At 75.1% G+C, this 11,906-nt stretch overlaps 1 protein-coding gene across 4 annotated transcripts; it reads left to right on the forward strand.

The window, feature by feature from the left end:
* Positions 1-7,063: 7,063 nt before the first annotated feature.
* Positions 7,064-10,775, forward strand: PCGF1 (polycomb group ring finger 1). Of its 4 annotated transcripts, none has more exons than XM_074821662.1 (9): positions 7,074-7,327; positions 7,980-8,085; positions 8,272-8,424; positions 9,434-9,505; positions 9,646-9,754; positions 9,990-10,023; positions 10,217-10,300; positions 10,400-10,480; positions 10,606-10,775. In XM_074821662.1, the coding sequence occupies exons 1-9, from the start codon at positions 7,232-7,234 to the stop codon at positions 10,651-10,653; spliced, it is 783 nt and encodes a 260-aa protein (XP_074677763.1). In that variant the 5' UTR covers positions 7,074-7,231; the 3' UTR covers positions 10,654-10,775. The 4 variants fall into 4 exon arrangements, with proteins under 4 accessions (XP_074677761.1, XP_074677760.1, XP_074677763.1 ...); XM_074821661.1 differs by having other exon boundaries at positions 7,078-7,327; positions 10,214-10,300; XM_074821660.1 differs by having other exon boundaries at positions 7,064-7,327; positions 9,683-10,023.
* The last annotated feature ends 1,131 nt before the right edge of the window (positions 10,776-11,906 follow it).

Raw genomic sequence — 11,906 nt, forward strand, 5'->3', positions numbered from 1 at the left:
CCCGGGGCCCCGCCCCGTCACCGGGGGCCCCCACACCCCCCCCACACACACACACACCCTCCCCGCCCTGCCCGGGCTCCCGCACCGGCTCCGGGGCGGACGGACGGACGGTCCCGTCGGGCCCCGAGCGCACGGCGCCCCGCCCGGTCGCGGGACGCCCCCCCGCCCCGGTTCCCCGCCGCCGGGGCAGCCGCCGGACATCCCCCGGCTCGCAGCAACGGAGGGGCGGCGCGGGGCCCACCGGAGCCGCCCCGATACCGAGCAGCCCCGTCGGAGGCTCCGGCGGCGTCGGGGCGCCCAGCCGAGCCCCCCCCCCGCCCCGTTTTCCCGGGCGGACGCGGCTGCGCGTCCCGGAGCGCACGGAGGGGTCCCCGGTGCCGTTATCCCGGGGCGCACGGACCGGCACCGCGCCCGCCGCTCCTGGGACGCGCCGAGCCCGCCCCCACCGGGGAGCGAACGGACCTCGAGTCCCCGGAACCGTCGCTCCCAGGACATGGACCCGGGGTCGGCCCCGATCCGCCTCTCCCGGACGGACCGCGGTTCCCCCGAGCCGCCGGTCCCGGTAGCAGGGACCCGCGCTCCCGGGAACGCGGATCCCGGTTCCCCCGACCCGCCGTTGCCGGCAGCACGGACCCCGGTTCCCAGGAACGCGCCGTTCCCGGGAGACCGACCCCCGCTGTGCCGACCCGCCGTTCCCGGGCCAGGGATCCCGTTTTCCACAGACCCGCCGTTCCCGGGTGAGGGATCCCGGTGCCCCCGACCCGCCGCTCCCGGCCACGGAGCCCGGACCGGCCCCGTCGGGACGCTCGTACCTGGCTCGCAGCAGCGGGCCCGGCCGCGGCCCCACCGACGGTCGGTAACGGCCAGCGGAGAGCGGCACGGCCGGGCCGGGCCTCCCAGCGACTATCGCGACAGCCGCGCCGCGAGCGGTGGGTCCAGCCCGTGGGGCGCGGCTGTGGGGCGGCCCCGCGGGTCGGTCCCGGCGGCTCCCGGGCTGGGGGGTCGCAGCTCGGGGCGGTGGGTCACGGCTCGGGGGCAGGGGGTGGGGAGGGGATGGGGGGGGCCGCCCGGCCACCCTGGCGCCACCGGTCTGGGGCAAATGATATTACCGGGGCCTGCGCCTGTAAATCACGGCGGCACCGGGAGCTGCAGCTGCCGCACCCGGGGGGCCCCGGGGACACCGGGCGGACCCGGGCTCAGCCGGACCCGACGCAGCATGGGGTGACGGTCCCGGCACCCCCAGCTCCTCCGGGGCGCGGGGCCGCGGCCACCCGGGGCACACACGGGCACACCCCCCCCCCCCGCCCCGGTCTGTCCCCACCAGGCCCCGGCTGGGCACACGTTGAGGGCGCATCCCCCCACCCCGTCCCCTGTGTCGCACCGCGGGTGGGGATCCCCGTGTGCCAGCACCGGGCCGGGCCGAACCCCGGGAGTTTCCCGATATTTCTTGCTCTCGGCCTGGCAGGTGCCGGCAGAACCGTGGCCGGTGCTCCCGCCGCGCGGCTGCGGCTTCACCACCCGGGGGGAGCCACCGGGGCCCCGCGGGGCGCAGCCGGCACCGGCACCGGGCTGTCCCGGGCCCCGCCGGCGCCTGCCCCGGCCCGGAGCGGCGGTGGGGAGGAAATGCCGGGCGCTGGGGGGAGGGAGGCGGCAGCAGGTTAATTAAACCTGGAGCAGGAGGCAGATGTTCGCCGTGCCCAGGGGCTGGAATGCTGCCGGTCCCGGGAGATGGATTGGGGGGCAGGTGACGGGCCGGGGGCGGCGCGGGCTCACACGGCGCCTGCCTGAGCCACGGTCCGCCCCGCGCCCACGGGGGTCTGACGGGGGGGCAACACCCCCCCCAGCCGGGGCCTCTCCGGGTGGGTGCTCGCCCCGACCCCCGCGCAGGGTGTGGGGGGGGACACAGACCCCAGCGCCGGGCACTCGCTCGGGAGGGACGGGAGGTCCCCGCAGCGGGGGGGGGGGGCTGGGGCCGGCCCCGCGGTTGGGGTCCCAGGGGAGCGCAGACCCCCGAGGGGTCGCGGGGAAGAGCTGAGGGTGCTCGGGGAGCTGGTGGGCCCCGTGACAGCTCTGGGTGCGGGAGGGGTCACCCGTCCAGGGCTCGCCCTGGCCCGACGGCCCCCCGCTGTCACCCCTCCTCGTGCCGCTGGCCCTGTGTCCCCCCAGGCCACCAGCAGCCGGGCCGAGGTCGTCTCCCCGTTCCTGCGCCCGAGATGGGGGGGTGCAGGGAGGGGTCCCCCCGGCTCTGCCCCCAGCGGCTGGGGACCCCCACACACCCGCACTGGGCAGGGGGGGGGGGGGGGCGCTTGGACCCCCCAGGACAAACCTGCTCCTCGTTTCTTGGCCACGGCGCACACCCTCGGGGTCCCTGGCGGGAGCCCCCCCCTGCCGCGCAGGGCTGGACCTGGGGGTCCCCGTGGGGCGCGTCCCCACGCTGCGGCGGGAGCGTGACCTGGGGCGGGGGGGGGGGGGGGGGGACGACGACACATGGCCGGAGGGGACATGGCACAAGGGGCCTTTACCCGGTGCCGGGTGGGAAATCAACCTCCGGCCACTGCGCCCCCCCCGCCACCCCGGGACCCCCCAGTCACCGTCACAGCCAAACTGGCAGGCAGGGGGGTGGGCACACCGGGCTCTGGCTGGTGCCCCCGTCCCCTGCGGGGATTCCTGCGGGCTCAGGTGCTGCTGCCGGGGCAGGAGGGATGGAAGCGGGTCCCTGCCCGCCCCCCCGCCCCGGCCCCGGCCCCGGCCCCGGCCCCGGCCCCGGCCAGCGCGCCGCAATTAAGCAGCGGGGGCCTGGACGGGCCCCACGTTACCACCGGCGAGATGCTGCCAAGCCGCCCGCTCCCGCCCGCTCCCCCCCGTAATCTCATTACCGCTGGACGTCCCCTTCTTCCTCCCGCTTCCCCCCAAACCCGCTGGCAAACTGTAGGGACAGTCAGCTCCTCTCTGGCTGCTGGGTTAATTCTGGGCTAATTAGATGAAGCCGGCCCAGATTGGATTACTTTAGCCTGCATTTGGTCCTCCAGTCCTTGGCTTGCAGCTCCCGGGGGAGCTGCTGGCGCCTCCTGCCTCAATCAGACACTTCTTAACCGCATGAAACACTCCCGGTGCCCCCCGGTGCCCCCCGCCCCGGGGTGGGCGCCGGCACCCGGCCGGGGTGTGCGGGGGGACGCGGGTGGCAGCCGGCGGGCACGGTCCCCTCCCCGCCCCACCGGGAGGGCCGGAACGCACCGCGCTGGCCTACCGGGCCCCTGAGGGCCGGACTGCGGGCTACCGGGCCCCCGACGGCCGGAGCGGCCCCGGCCGGGCGTCACAGTGACCGTCGGCGTCTGCGCGGTGTCCCCGGGGAGGGTCTGGGTGCAGCTGCGGGGTGACACCGGCCCCGAGCTGCGGGGGGGCCGCTCCCCGACGGGTGTGTGTCTGCAGTCCCCACACACACACACACGCCCCGAGGTGGGGGGCAGAGGAGCCGGGGGGCCGGGCAGCCCCCTGCCCCGGCGGGTGCTGGGAGCGCGGGCTGGGGAGCGGCGTGAGCCCCCCCCCGCCAAACCCGCCCGCCGTGCCCTGCTCCGGCAGCTCCTGGGGGCTGGAGGGGGAAACGGGAGGGGCTGGGGGGCCGCTGACTGGGGTGAGGGAGGCTGCAGCAGGGCAACCCCGAGGTGGGGGGGGGGGGCGCACCCTCCATGGCCAGCTCCGACATCACCGGGGCGGCAGCCGAGCCCCCGGCCCCAGGAGGGCGGGTGGGAGATGGAGTGGGGGGGCGGGACGGGGTGCTGGGGGGGCCGTGCATGGCCCCTGGGCCCCTTTGGCTGCCGGCAGGACGGGCAGCTCCAATGGAGTGGGGGCCACGGGGGCCGCGGACAGGCACAGCGGGACCCTCCGCAGCCTCCTTGGCAGAGCCGGGTGGCCCTCGGGGCGCCGGCACCCCCATCCCCGCCTGTCCCCCGAGGGCTGGCGCTGGCCGCGGAGCTGCCGGGGGGGTCCCGGGGAGGGGGTCCCGCCTGTCCCCACGGGCCGGGGTGCCAGTGGCCGCGGCGGTGGCTGCCGCGGGGCCGTTGACAGAAGCCGTCGCTCTGAACCTCGTTATCAAAGGCCGAGGGCAGGTAATTGGATTCCACAAATCCAATCAGGTGCATTAGGCAGGAGTTCAGTCCATAACCGCCCAGCCCCCCCGCCCGCCAGCACCGGCCCCGCCACGGGCCCACCAGCCCCCGAGCCCCCGCGGGGCCGGGACCCGGCGTGGGGGGGCCGGTGTGGGGCCGGGACAGCGGCCCCGGCTGTGGGGCCTCCCCCGCGGGGACACCAGGCCGGGATCCCGGCTCTGGCCGCCTCCGGGGAGCTGGGACCCCGGGGGGGGGAGTTGAGGCTCCGGGTTTGTCCCCCCCCCGGCCCCGCTCTGCCCAGCAGCTCCCCGCGGGCAGCCCCCTCCCTGGGCTCTGAGTCGCAGCCCCCACCTTGCCCTGGGAGGGGGGGGCCGGCACGCTGCTGCCCAGCACCCACTGCGGTCACGAGTGCGTCCGGTCTCGGCCCCAACCTCGTTCAGCCCCGACGGGGGGGGCCCGGCCGGGAAAGCCCCCGGCGGGCACTTACCAGAAGGAGCCGCCCAGGCCCCCGCGCAGCTCCGCAGCGGAAATGGAGCTGAATATTTGAGCAGGTCTCTGCTAAAAGCACCGGCCTGCCCAGCCCCGGAGCCTCTCTGAGGCCAGGGGGAGTGCCGGCGGCCGCCCAGGCATCAATTATTTACGGAGAGATGGAGCTGCGGGCCTGACGCGTGCCAGCCCGGCCAGCGTGGTCACAGGGAGCGCTGGCTGCCGGGCCCCGCGGCTCCCGTGCCCGGCACAGCTGGGGGGCACGGGTGGGCACCCCGCAGCCCCCCTTCACCCAGTGTGTGGGGGGCAGGAGCGGGGGCAGCACATGGCTGGGACACGTGTCCGTGCACAGTGCCAGTGCTCAGTGTGGTGCTGGTGCTGGTGCCAGTGGTCAGCACCGTGTGGTACTGGTCAATATGGTGTGGTGCTGGTGCTTGGTGTGGTGCCGGTGACTGGTGCCAGTGGTCAGCACAGTGCGGTGCTGGCCCTGCTGCGGTGCAGTGCTGGCAGTGAGCGATGCTGCTGTGCCCCAGGGCCGCGCTGCCCTGCCTGTGACCCCCGCGGCCCCCAGCCCCGCCGCCCCTCCCAGGAACTGCTCCTGGCAGGTACAAATGGGGCCGGGCCCTCCCCAGACGCGGGGGTCACCCCGGCCCCTGCCTCATTTCTCACCTCCCGGCGGGGACGGGCCGGAAGGGCCACAGGCTCCGGCCAGGCGAGTGGCGGGGGCTGCGGTCACCCCGGGGTGGGGGGCTGGTCCTGCCCACCTCTGCCCGCGGGTGCCCCGGCACTGGGGAGGGGGCCCGTGCAGCTCCCGGTGGGGTCCCCCCCGGGGTGTGGGGGCTGCAGGCGCTGGAGCCGGCCCCGGGCTGGCACGTGGGGACACGCTGGGGGACACTGGGCGCTCAGCCGTGCCGGCTGCACCGCGCAGGGCCAGGCTGAACCGCTCCAGACAGTCATGGGGGGCCGAGCCAGCCTGGCCAGCTGGACTGGGCCTTACTGGGCTGACTGGGACCTCGAGGAGCCGAGAGGACAGGGGCTGCGACACAGATGCTGCGACCAGGACCAGGAGGAGCCGAACTGACCGGGACTGGGACTGGGACTGGGACTAGGACCAGGAGGTGCTGAACTGACCGGGACCAGGACCGGGAGCAGGTTTGGGACCAAGACCGGGAGCAGGAGCAGCGGAGCCGGGGGCACAGCCACAGCAGCTGGTCGCTGTCCCTGGGGGGCTGGCGGTGCCGGTGCCACCTCACCTGCACGGGCCCCGCCGCCGCCGGTCCCCGCTGTACCGGGGGCGCCCCGGGCCCCCCCCCCCCGCTCTCTCCAGGGGCGTGGGGGTGGCGGCCCTGGCGCGGCCCCGATGGCACGGCCGGGCCCGAGCCCTCGGGGGGTCCCAAGGCGGCAGCAGCCCCCCCGCCCCCCGCGCTGCCCCGCCCGCCATCTCCCCAGGCGGCACTTGTTGCTCGGGATCGCAGCGATAATCGCGCCGTAACGAGCCGTTCCGGCCCCCGGCGGGTTCTGCTTCGCATTAGCGGGGCCGCTCCTTCCCCTCCAGAGCCCTGATCCAATCACCCGCCATTAGCGCGGCTCCAGCCGCCGGCGGGCAGCGCCGGAGAGGCCGCCCGCACGCCCCGCGCCCCCCCCGGACCCGCCCCGCAGCACCCCGGCTCCCCCCGACCTGCCCCGAGCACCCCGGCACCCCCCGGCTCCCCCCGCCCCGCCCGGCACGGGCAGCACCCACCCTGCACCCTGCCGAGCCGCTGCACCCCCCCAGCACAGCCCCGGCACCCCATTCCCTGAACCCCCGTCCCCCAGCCCAGACTCTTCCGTCTACCGCCCCCCGACACTGCGCCCCCCCCGCCCCCTCCGCTGCTGGGGGGCACCCGCCGGCCGTCTGTCCGTCCGCCCGGGACGGGGTGGCTGGGGGGGGGGGGGGGCACGGCCCCCAACGGCCGGCGGGGACCCCCAACCCCCCGAACGGCCCCCTCCTCCCCCCAGTACAGCGGGGCCAGCGCCACCCGCCCGCACCGGGGGGTGGAGGGGGTGGAACGGGACCCCCGGGGCAGCGGGGGGTGGAGGGGGTGGAACGGGACCCCCGGGGCAGCGGAGCCCACGGGCGCGCCCCCCCCCCCCGCCCTCAACCCGCGGGAGCCCCCCGCTCCCCCGCGGTGCTCTGCTGCCCTCTGCCGGTGGCCCGCGGCACCGCGCGGCGCCTCTGATTGGCGGCGGCTGCTGTCTGTCAAGAGCGCGCCCCCCGCTATTGGCCACCGGCGCGGGGGGGGGGCGGGGGCGGGGGTAAACGGACGGACGGGACACACCCGCCTCCAGAGCGGGTCCAGTCCGGGGGGGGCCGTGACCGGGGCCCGCGGGAGCCCCTCGGTCAAGGCCGGGCCGATCCCGCCCAGCGCCCCGCCCGGGGGTCAGGGGTCAGCAACGGGGTCATCGCGGGGGTCAAGGTCAGCGCCGCGCGGCCGCGCTCCCGCCGCGCCCAGCAGGGGGCAGCCACGCTCCGCGCCGCCCGGCCGTTCCCGGCATGCCCTGCGGCGCGCGGGGCACGCCGGGAGCTGTAGGCACGGCGCGGGCGGCGGCGGCCCCGCCCCGAACCCGGAAGTGAGCGGGGAGGCGGAGGAGGTTCTAAGATGGCGTCGCCTCCTCAGGGGGGCCCGATGGCGATCGCCATGCGGCTGCGGAACCAGCTCCAGGCCGTCTACAAGATGGACCCGCTCCGGAACGAGGCGAGCGGCGGCGGGCGGCAGCGGGCGGCGGCCCCGGGGCCGGCGCATGCGTGGGCGGAAGGGGCCGCCGCGCCTCCGCTCGGGGGGCGCCGGGGCCGCGCAGGCGCCGTGCGGCCGCTCCGCGCATGCGCCGGGGCCGCCCACGCCGCGGGGGGCGGGGCCGCGGGGGGATAAGGGGCGGGGTCAGCGGGAGGGGGCGGGGCCAGGTGTGGGGCGAGGCGCAGGTGGGGGCGGGGCACCGGGGATGGGCGGGGCCTGGGCTGGGGCGGGACAGGGGGGGTAAGCCGGGGGGGGAGGATTTTATGGGGAGGTTTGGGGGGGCTCTGTGGGCCCCGCAGCGGGCCCGGCCCTGCCCTGCCCTGCCCTGCCCTGCCCCCCCAACCCCGTCACGGTGGCAGCTCCCCTCGGGCCCCGAGGCCGGGCTGCGGGATGGCTTGTGTGGCTGCTGCCCCAAGAGCCAGGTGGCCTTGCCTTGCCCTGGGGGGTCCCTCCACCCGCGCTGCGGGTGATTTACCCCCCCCAGCCCCGTGTGTCCCCCCCGGGGAGCTGCCCCAGTGTCCTGGGGCTCTGCGGAGGGTGGGAGCGGCTCAGGGCGCCCCCGCAGGGTGCCAGCCCCGGGGTGGGGCCGGGTGACAGTCCCGCGTTCCCGCAGGAGGAGGTGAAGGTGAAGATGAAGGAGCTGAACGAGCACATCGTGTGCTGCCTGTGCGCCGGCTACTTCATCGACGCCACCACCATCACCGAGTGCCTGCACACGTGTGAGTCCCCGCACGGCTCTGGCGGGGCACAGTCCCCCATCCTCCCCATCCTCCTCTTCCTCCCGAGCCTCCCCTGCCCGCTGGCGCGTCCGGCGCTGCCCTGGGACGTGCCAACACCGAGTGTCTGGGGGTGTGAGGCCGTGCCACAGCCCCAGCCCCCCTGACACCCCCTCCCTCTACCCGCAGTCTGCAAGAGCTGCATCGTCAAGTACCTGCAGACCAGCAAGTACTGCCCCATGTGCAACACCAAGATCCACGAGACGCAGCCGCTGCTCAATCTCAAGCTGGACCGTGTCATGCAGGACATTGTCTACAAGCTGGTGCCCGGCCTGCAGGAGAGTGAGTGTCCAGGGAGGGCGGGGGGGCACGATCTGGCATCTGGCAGAGCGACGCAGGGAAAGGCACAGGGACAAACTGGACGCTGTCAGGGGGAATGTTACTGGGTGCGGGAGAGTGTCGGGGTCTTCAGGATGCGGCTGTTAGAGCCAGGCAGGGAGGAGGGGGCGGGGGGGGGTCATGTTATGGTGTGAAACTGGTTGTAGAGCGAGGGAGAAGGTGGGACAAAGGGTCCCCTCTTGCAGAGGTGGGTGTTGGGGGGCTGCGGGGCCCACAAAGCACAGGAGGGCTGCTCGGGGATGGGGAGCAGAGTGAGGGGGGGGCTCGGTGCTGGCTTTGAGGGGTTCAGGTGCGGGGACCCCCAGGAAGGGGGGAATGGCCACAACTCCCCGGGGCTGGGCCACTGTGCTCAGGGACCGGCTGCAGGGAGGGGGGAGCTTCGTCCTGGGGGTCCTGAACCGTTTCAGCTCCCTGCTCGGCGCAGCAGGGCCGGGAGCGCCACGAGCAGCGTCCCTGGGGCCAGGCGCTGAGTGACGGCGCGACGAACCGGCGGGTCGGTGGTGGTGAATGCAAAGCAGCGGGCGGGGGGGCGGCTCCCCCCTCCCCTCTGCCGCCGGCGCAGCGGTGGGCTCGAGATTAGCCACTGTCACTCAGGACGGGGATGGGGACGGCGCTGTGGAAATGTCAGTGCTGCCGCCGAGGGGGGGCACAGCCGAGGCGCAGCGTGGGCCCGGGAGAGAGGGAAAGTGGGGAAAGGTGCAAGGGATGGGGATGGGGATGGGGACAGGGACCCCCTGGCCCTTGGCGGGGACCCTCGGGGACACGGAGGAGGCAAACGGGCAAGGAGGGTCTGGGCTTCTGGTGGCACAAAGCCGCTGTCGCTCGGCTGTGCTGCCAGGCCGAGGGCAGCCCGGGAACCCCCCCAACCTCCAGGGACTGTGGGGGTGGCAGCCGCGATGGGCCGGGGGGGCCGCAGGGGTGTCCCTGAGCAGTGCTGGCTTCTCGCCTGCAGGTGAAGAGAAGAGGATTCGGGAATTCTACCAGTCCCGCGGCCTCGACCGGGTGACGCAGCCCAGCAGCGAGGGTGGGCATGCTCGGGGGGGGGCAGCCGGCGGCAGGGGTGGGGGTCTGGCTGTGGCATCCCAGGGAGCCGTCGGGGGCCGTGGGGCAGTGCCGGCGTGGCGGAGGGGGGCTGACTGCTGCCCCCTCCCCGCGTCTCCTCAGACACGGTTGGGGGTGACCCCATGGGGCTCCCCTACAGCACCTTCGATCACTCCCGCGCCCACTATTTCCGCTACGACGAGCACGTCTCGCTCTGTCTGGAGAAGCAGAGGTGGGTGCTGCCGGCGCGCTGGGGAAAAGGGGGGGGCCCGGGGGTGCCACTGGGCTCTTGCCGCCCCAGCTCTGTGTCCTGTCCCCCCCAACTCTGTTAACCGGTGCCGGGGTGGCTCCTGCTGCTGCGGCTCAGCTGCCAGTGCCAGCTCCGTGCCGGGGGTACGGCGGGGGGGTACGGCCGGCGGCCCCCCAGCCCCGGAGCTGTCAGGCTGCCCCTTTTCTTCCCTCCGCAGCTCCAGCAAGGACAAGGGCAAGGCCGTGCTGCAGGTGAGCGGGGGCCCCTGCGCCCATCCCCCCCTCCCCTGGTTTACCGGGCCCTGAGCCCCGAGTTCTGCCCAGACCCGTCCCCGCAGCCCCTGCTCGGGGCTCGGCGCATGGGGTCCCAGGCGGGGGTGGGCAGAGGGGAACCGGGGCACCCGCACGCCCCCCCGTGACCCCCCCACCCTGCCCTTCGCAGCAGAAGTACGTGAGATGCTCCGTGCGGGCGCAGATCCGGCACCTGCGGAGGGTCCTGTGCCACCGCCTGGGGCTGCCGCTGCAGCACGTGAGTGGGGGGAGCCCGGCGGGGGTCTCAAGGCAAGGGGGGGATTTTGTGGGTTTTTTGTGTGTCCCCCCCACCCCGACACGGCCTCCCGCTGCATAGGTGCAGATCCTGTTCAACAACGAGGCCCTCCCCGACCACATGACGATGAAGCAGCTCTGGCTCTCGCGCTGGTTTGGCAAGGTGGGTGTCCCCCACACCCCCCATGGCCCTCCCCGGGGATTGGCCTCCCGGGGACCCCATCCTGGCTCGGGGTACGGTGGGGGGGGGTGCCAGTGACCCTGACCCTGCCCCTCCTTGCCTTGCAGCCTGCGCCCCTCCTGCTGCACTACAGCATCAAGGACAAGAGGAGGTAGGGGCTGGGGGCGGGCGCTGCCCCCCCGGAGCACAGCCCTGCTCCCCCCTGCCCCCCCCCCGCTCCCCCTAACTTAATACTTCTCCCGCTCGAGTTTATTTTTTGAATAAAACTAAAAAATCCCCCACGGGTCCTTCCTCCATCCTGGGGGAGTGGGGCTGGGACTGGGGGGAGCCCTGCTGAGCCCCACCCTCACCGCCAGCACCTCCAGAAATGGGGGGAGCAGCGCCCCCCCCACAGGGCTGCTGCCGTGGGGGGGTGCAGAGCTGGGGGGGGCATGTTGGGGTGTGGGGGGATGCTGGGGGGATGCAGCAACGGGGGGGGGCGGTGAGGGGCTGAGCTGTGGGGGGGTGCAGCCCCCTCCCCTCCCCCTGTTCCTCCGCAGTGCTGGTGCGGGGGGGCGCAGCCCCTCGCCCCAGCGCAGTTGTGCGGGTGCTCGGCAGATTAATCACCGTCACGGCTGCCTGGCGCACGTCCCGGCCCCCCCCCGCCGCCCCCGGTGCCAGAATCCCGATGAGGAGCGATGGGGAAATAACACGCCTGTCGCCTCGGCGCAGGCTGCGCCCCCCCGCCGCCCGCGCATAATGAGCCGTAATAAAGTCATGGGCCCTTTGATTGCCTGAGCGGGGCGGCGGCGGCGGGGGGGGGACACGATGGGGAGGGCCCCCCCTCTCTGCTCCCCAGCGCTTGCCTAATTAGCCCGCTATTGTGGGGACAATATCGCAGCCATCTGGGCCGCTGCCGGAGCGCGGCGGGGTCGGGCGTGCGACAGCCCCGGGACCAGCTGCCGGTGCGGGGGGCGGCTGGGGGGGGTCCCGCGGTGTGGGGGTGTCATTCCAGTCCCCCCCAGCCCTGGTGCGGGGCTGGGACACGCTCCCCGGGCGCTGCGAACACGATCCGGCGGCTGCTCCCCCTATTCCTGGCGGAGGAACAGGTGCCGGTCCCGGCCCTCACGGGAAAGCGACTCCAGGGGGGCCCCGGCCACTGCGCGGGGCACCGGGTACCCTCGTTGGGGTGGCCCAGAGCGGGGTGGGACGTGCCAGGGACCCCCAGCCCCGCTGTGGCCCCCCCACCTTCCCGGTGATGGCCGTGCCAGGGGGCTCACCATGACCGGCAGCCCCTCTGCTCCCCCTGAGCCACCTCGACCTCAGTGGACGTGGCGTGGACCCCCCCCCGTGCCCAACCCCGCACCCGCCGGGGGACACGGGCCGTGGCCCGTCCGTCACCCCCAGCTCCGCACCGCGGCTGACCCCG

The sequence above is a fragment of the Strix aluco genome, chromosome 4 (genome assembly GCF_031877795.1).
Source record: "Strix aluco isolate bStrAlu1 chromosome 4, bStrAlu1.hap1, whole genome shotgun sequence".
In the NCBI taxonomy this organism is placed as follows: Eukaryota; Metazoa; Chordata; class Aves; order Strigiformes; family Strigidae; genus Strix; species Strix aluco.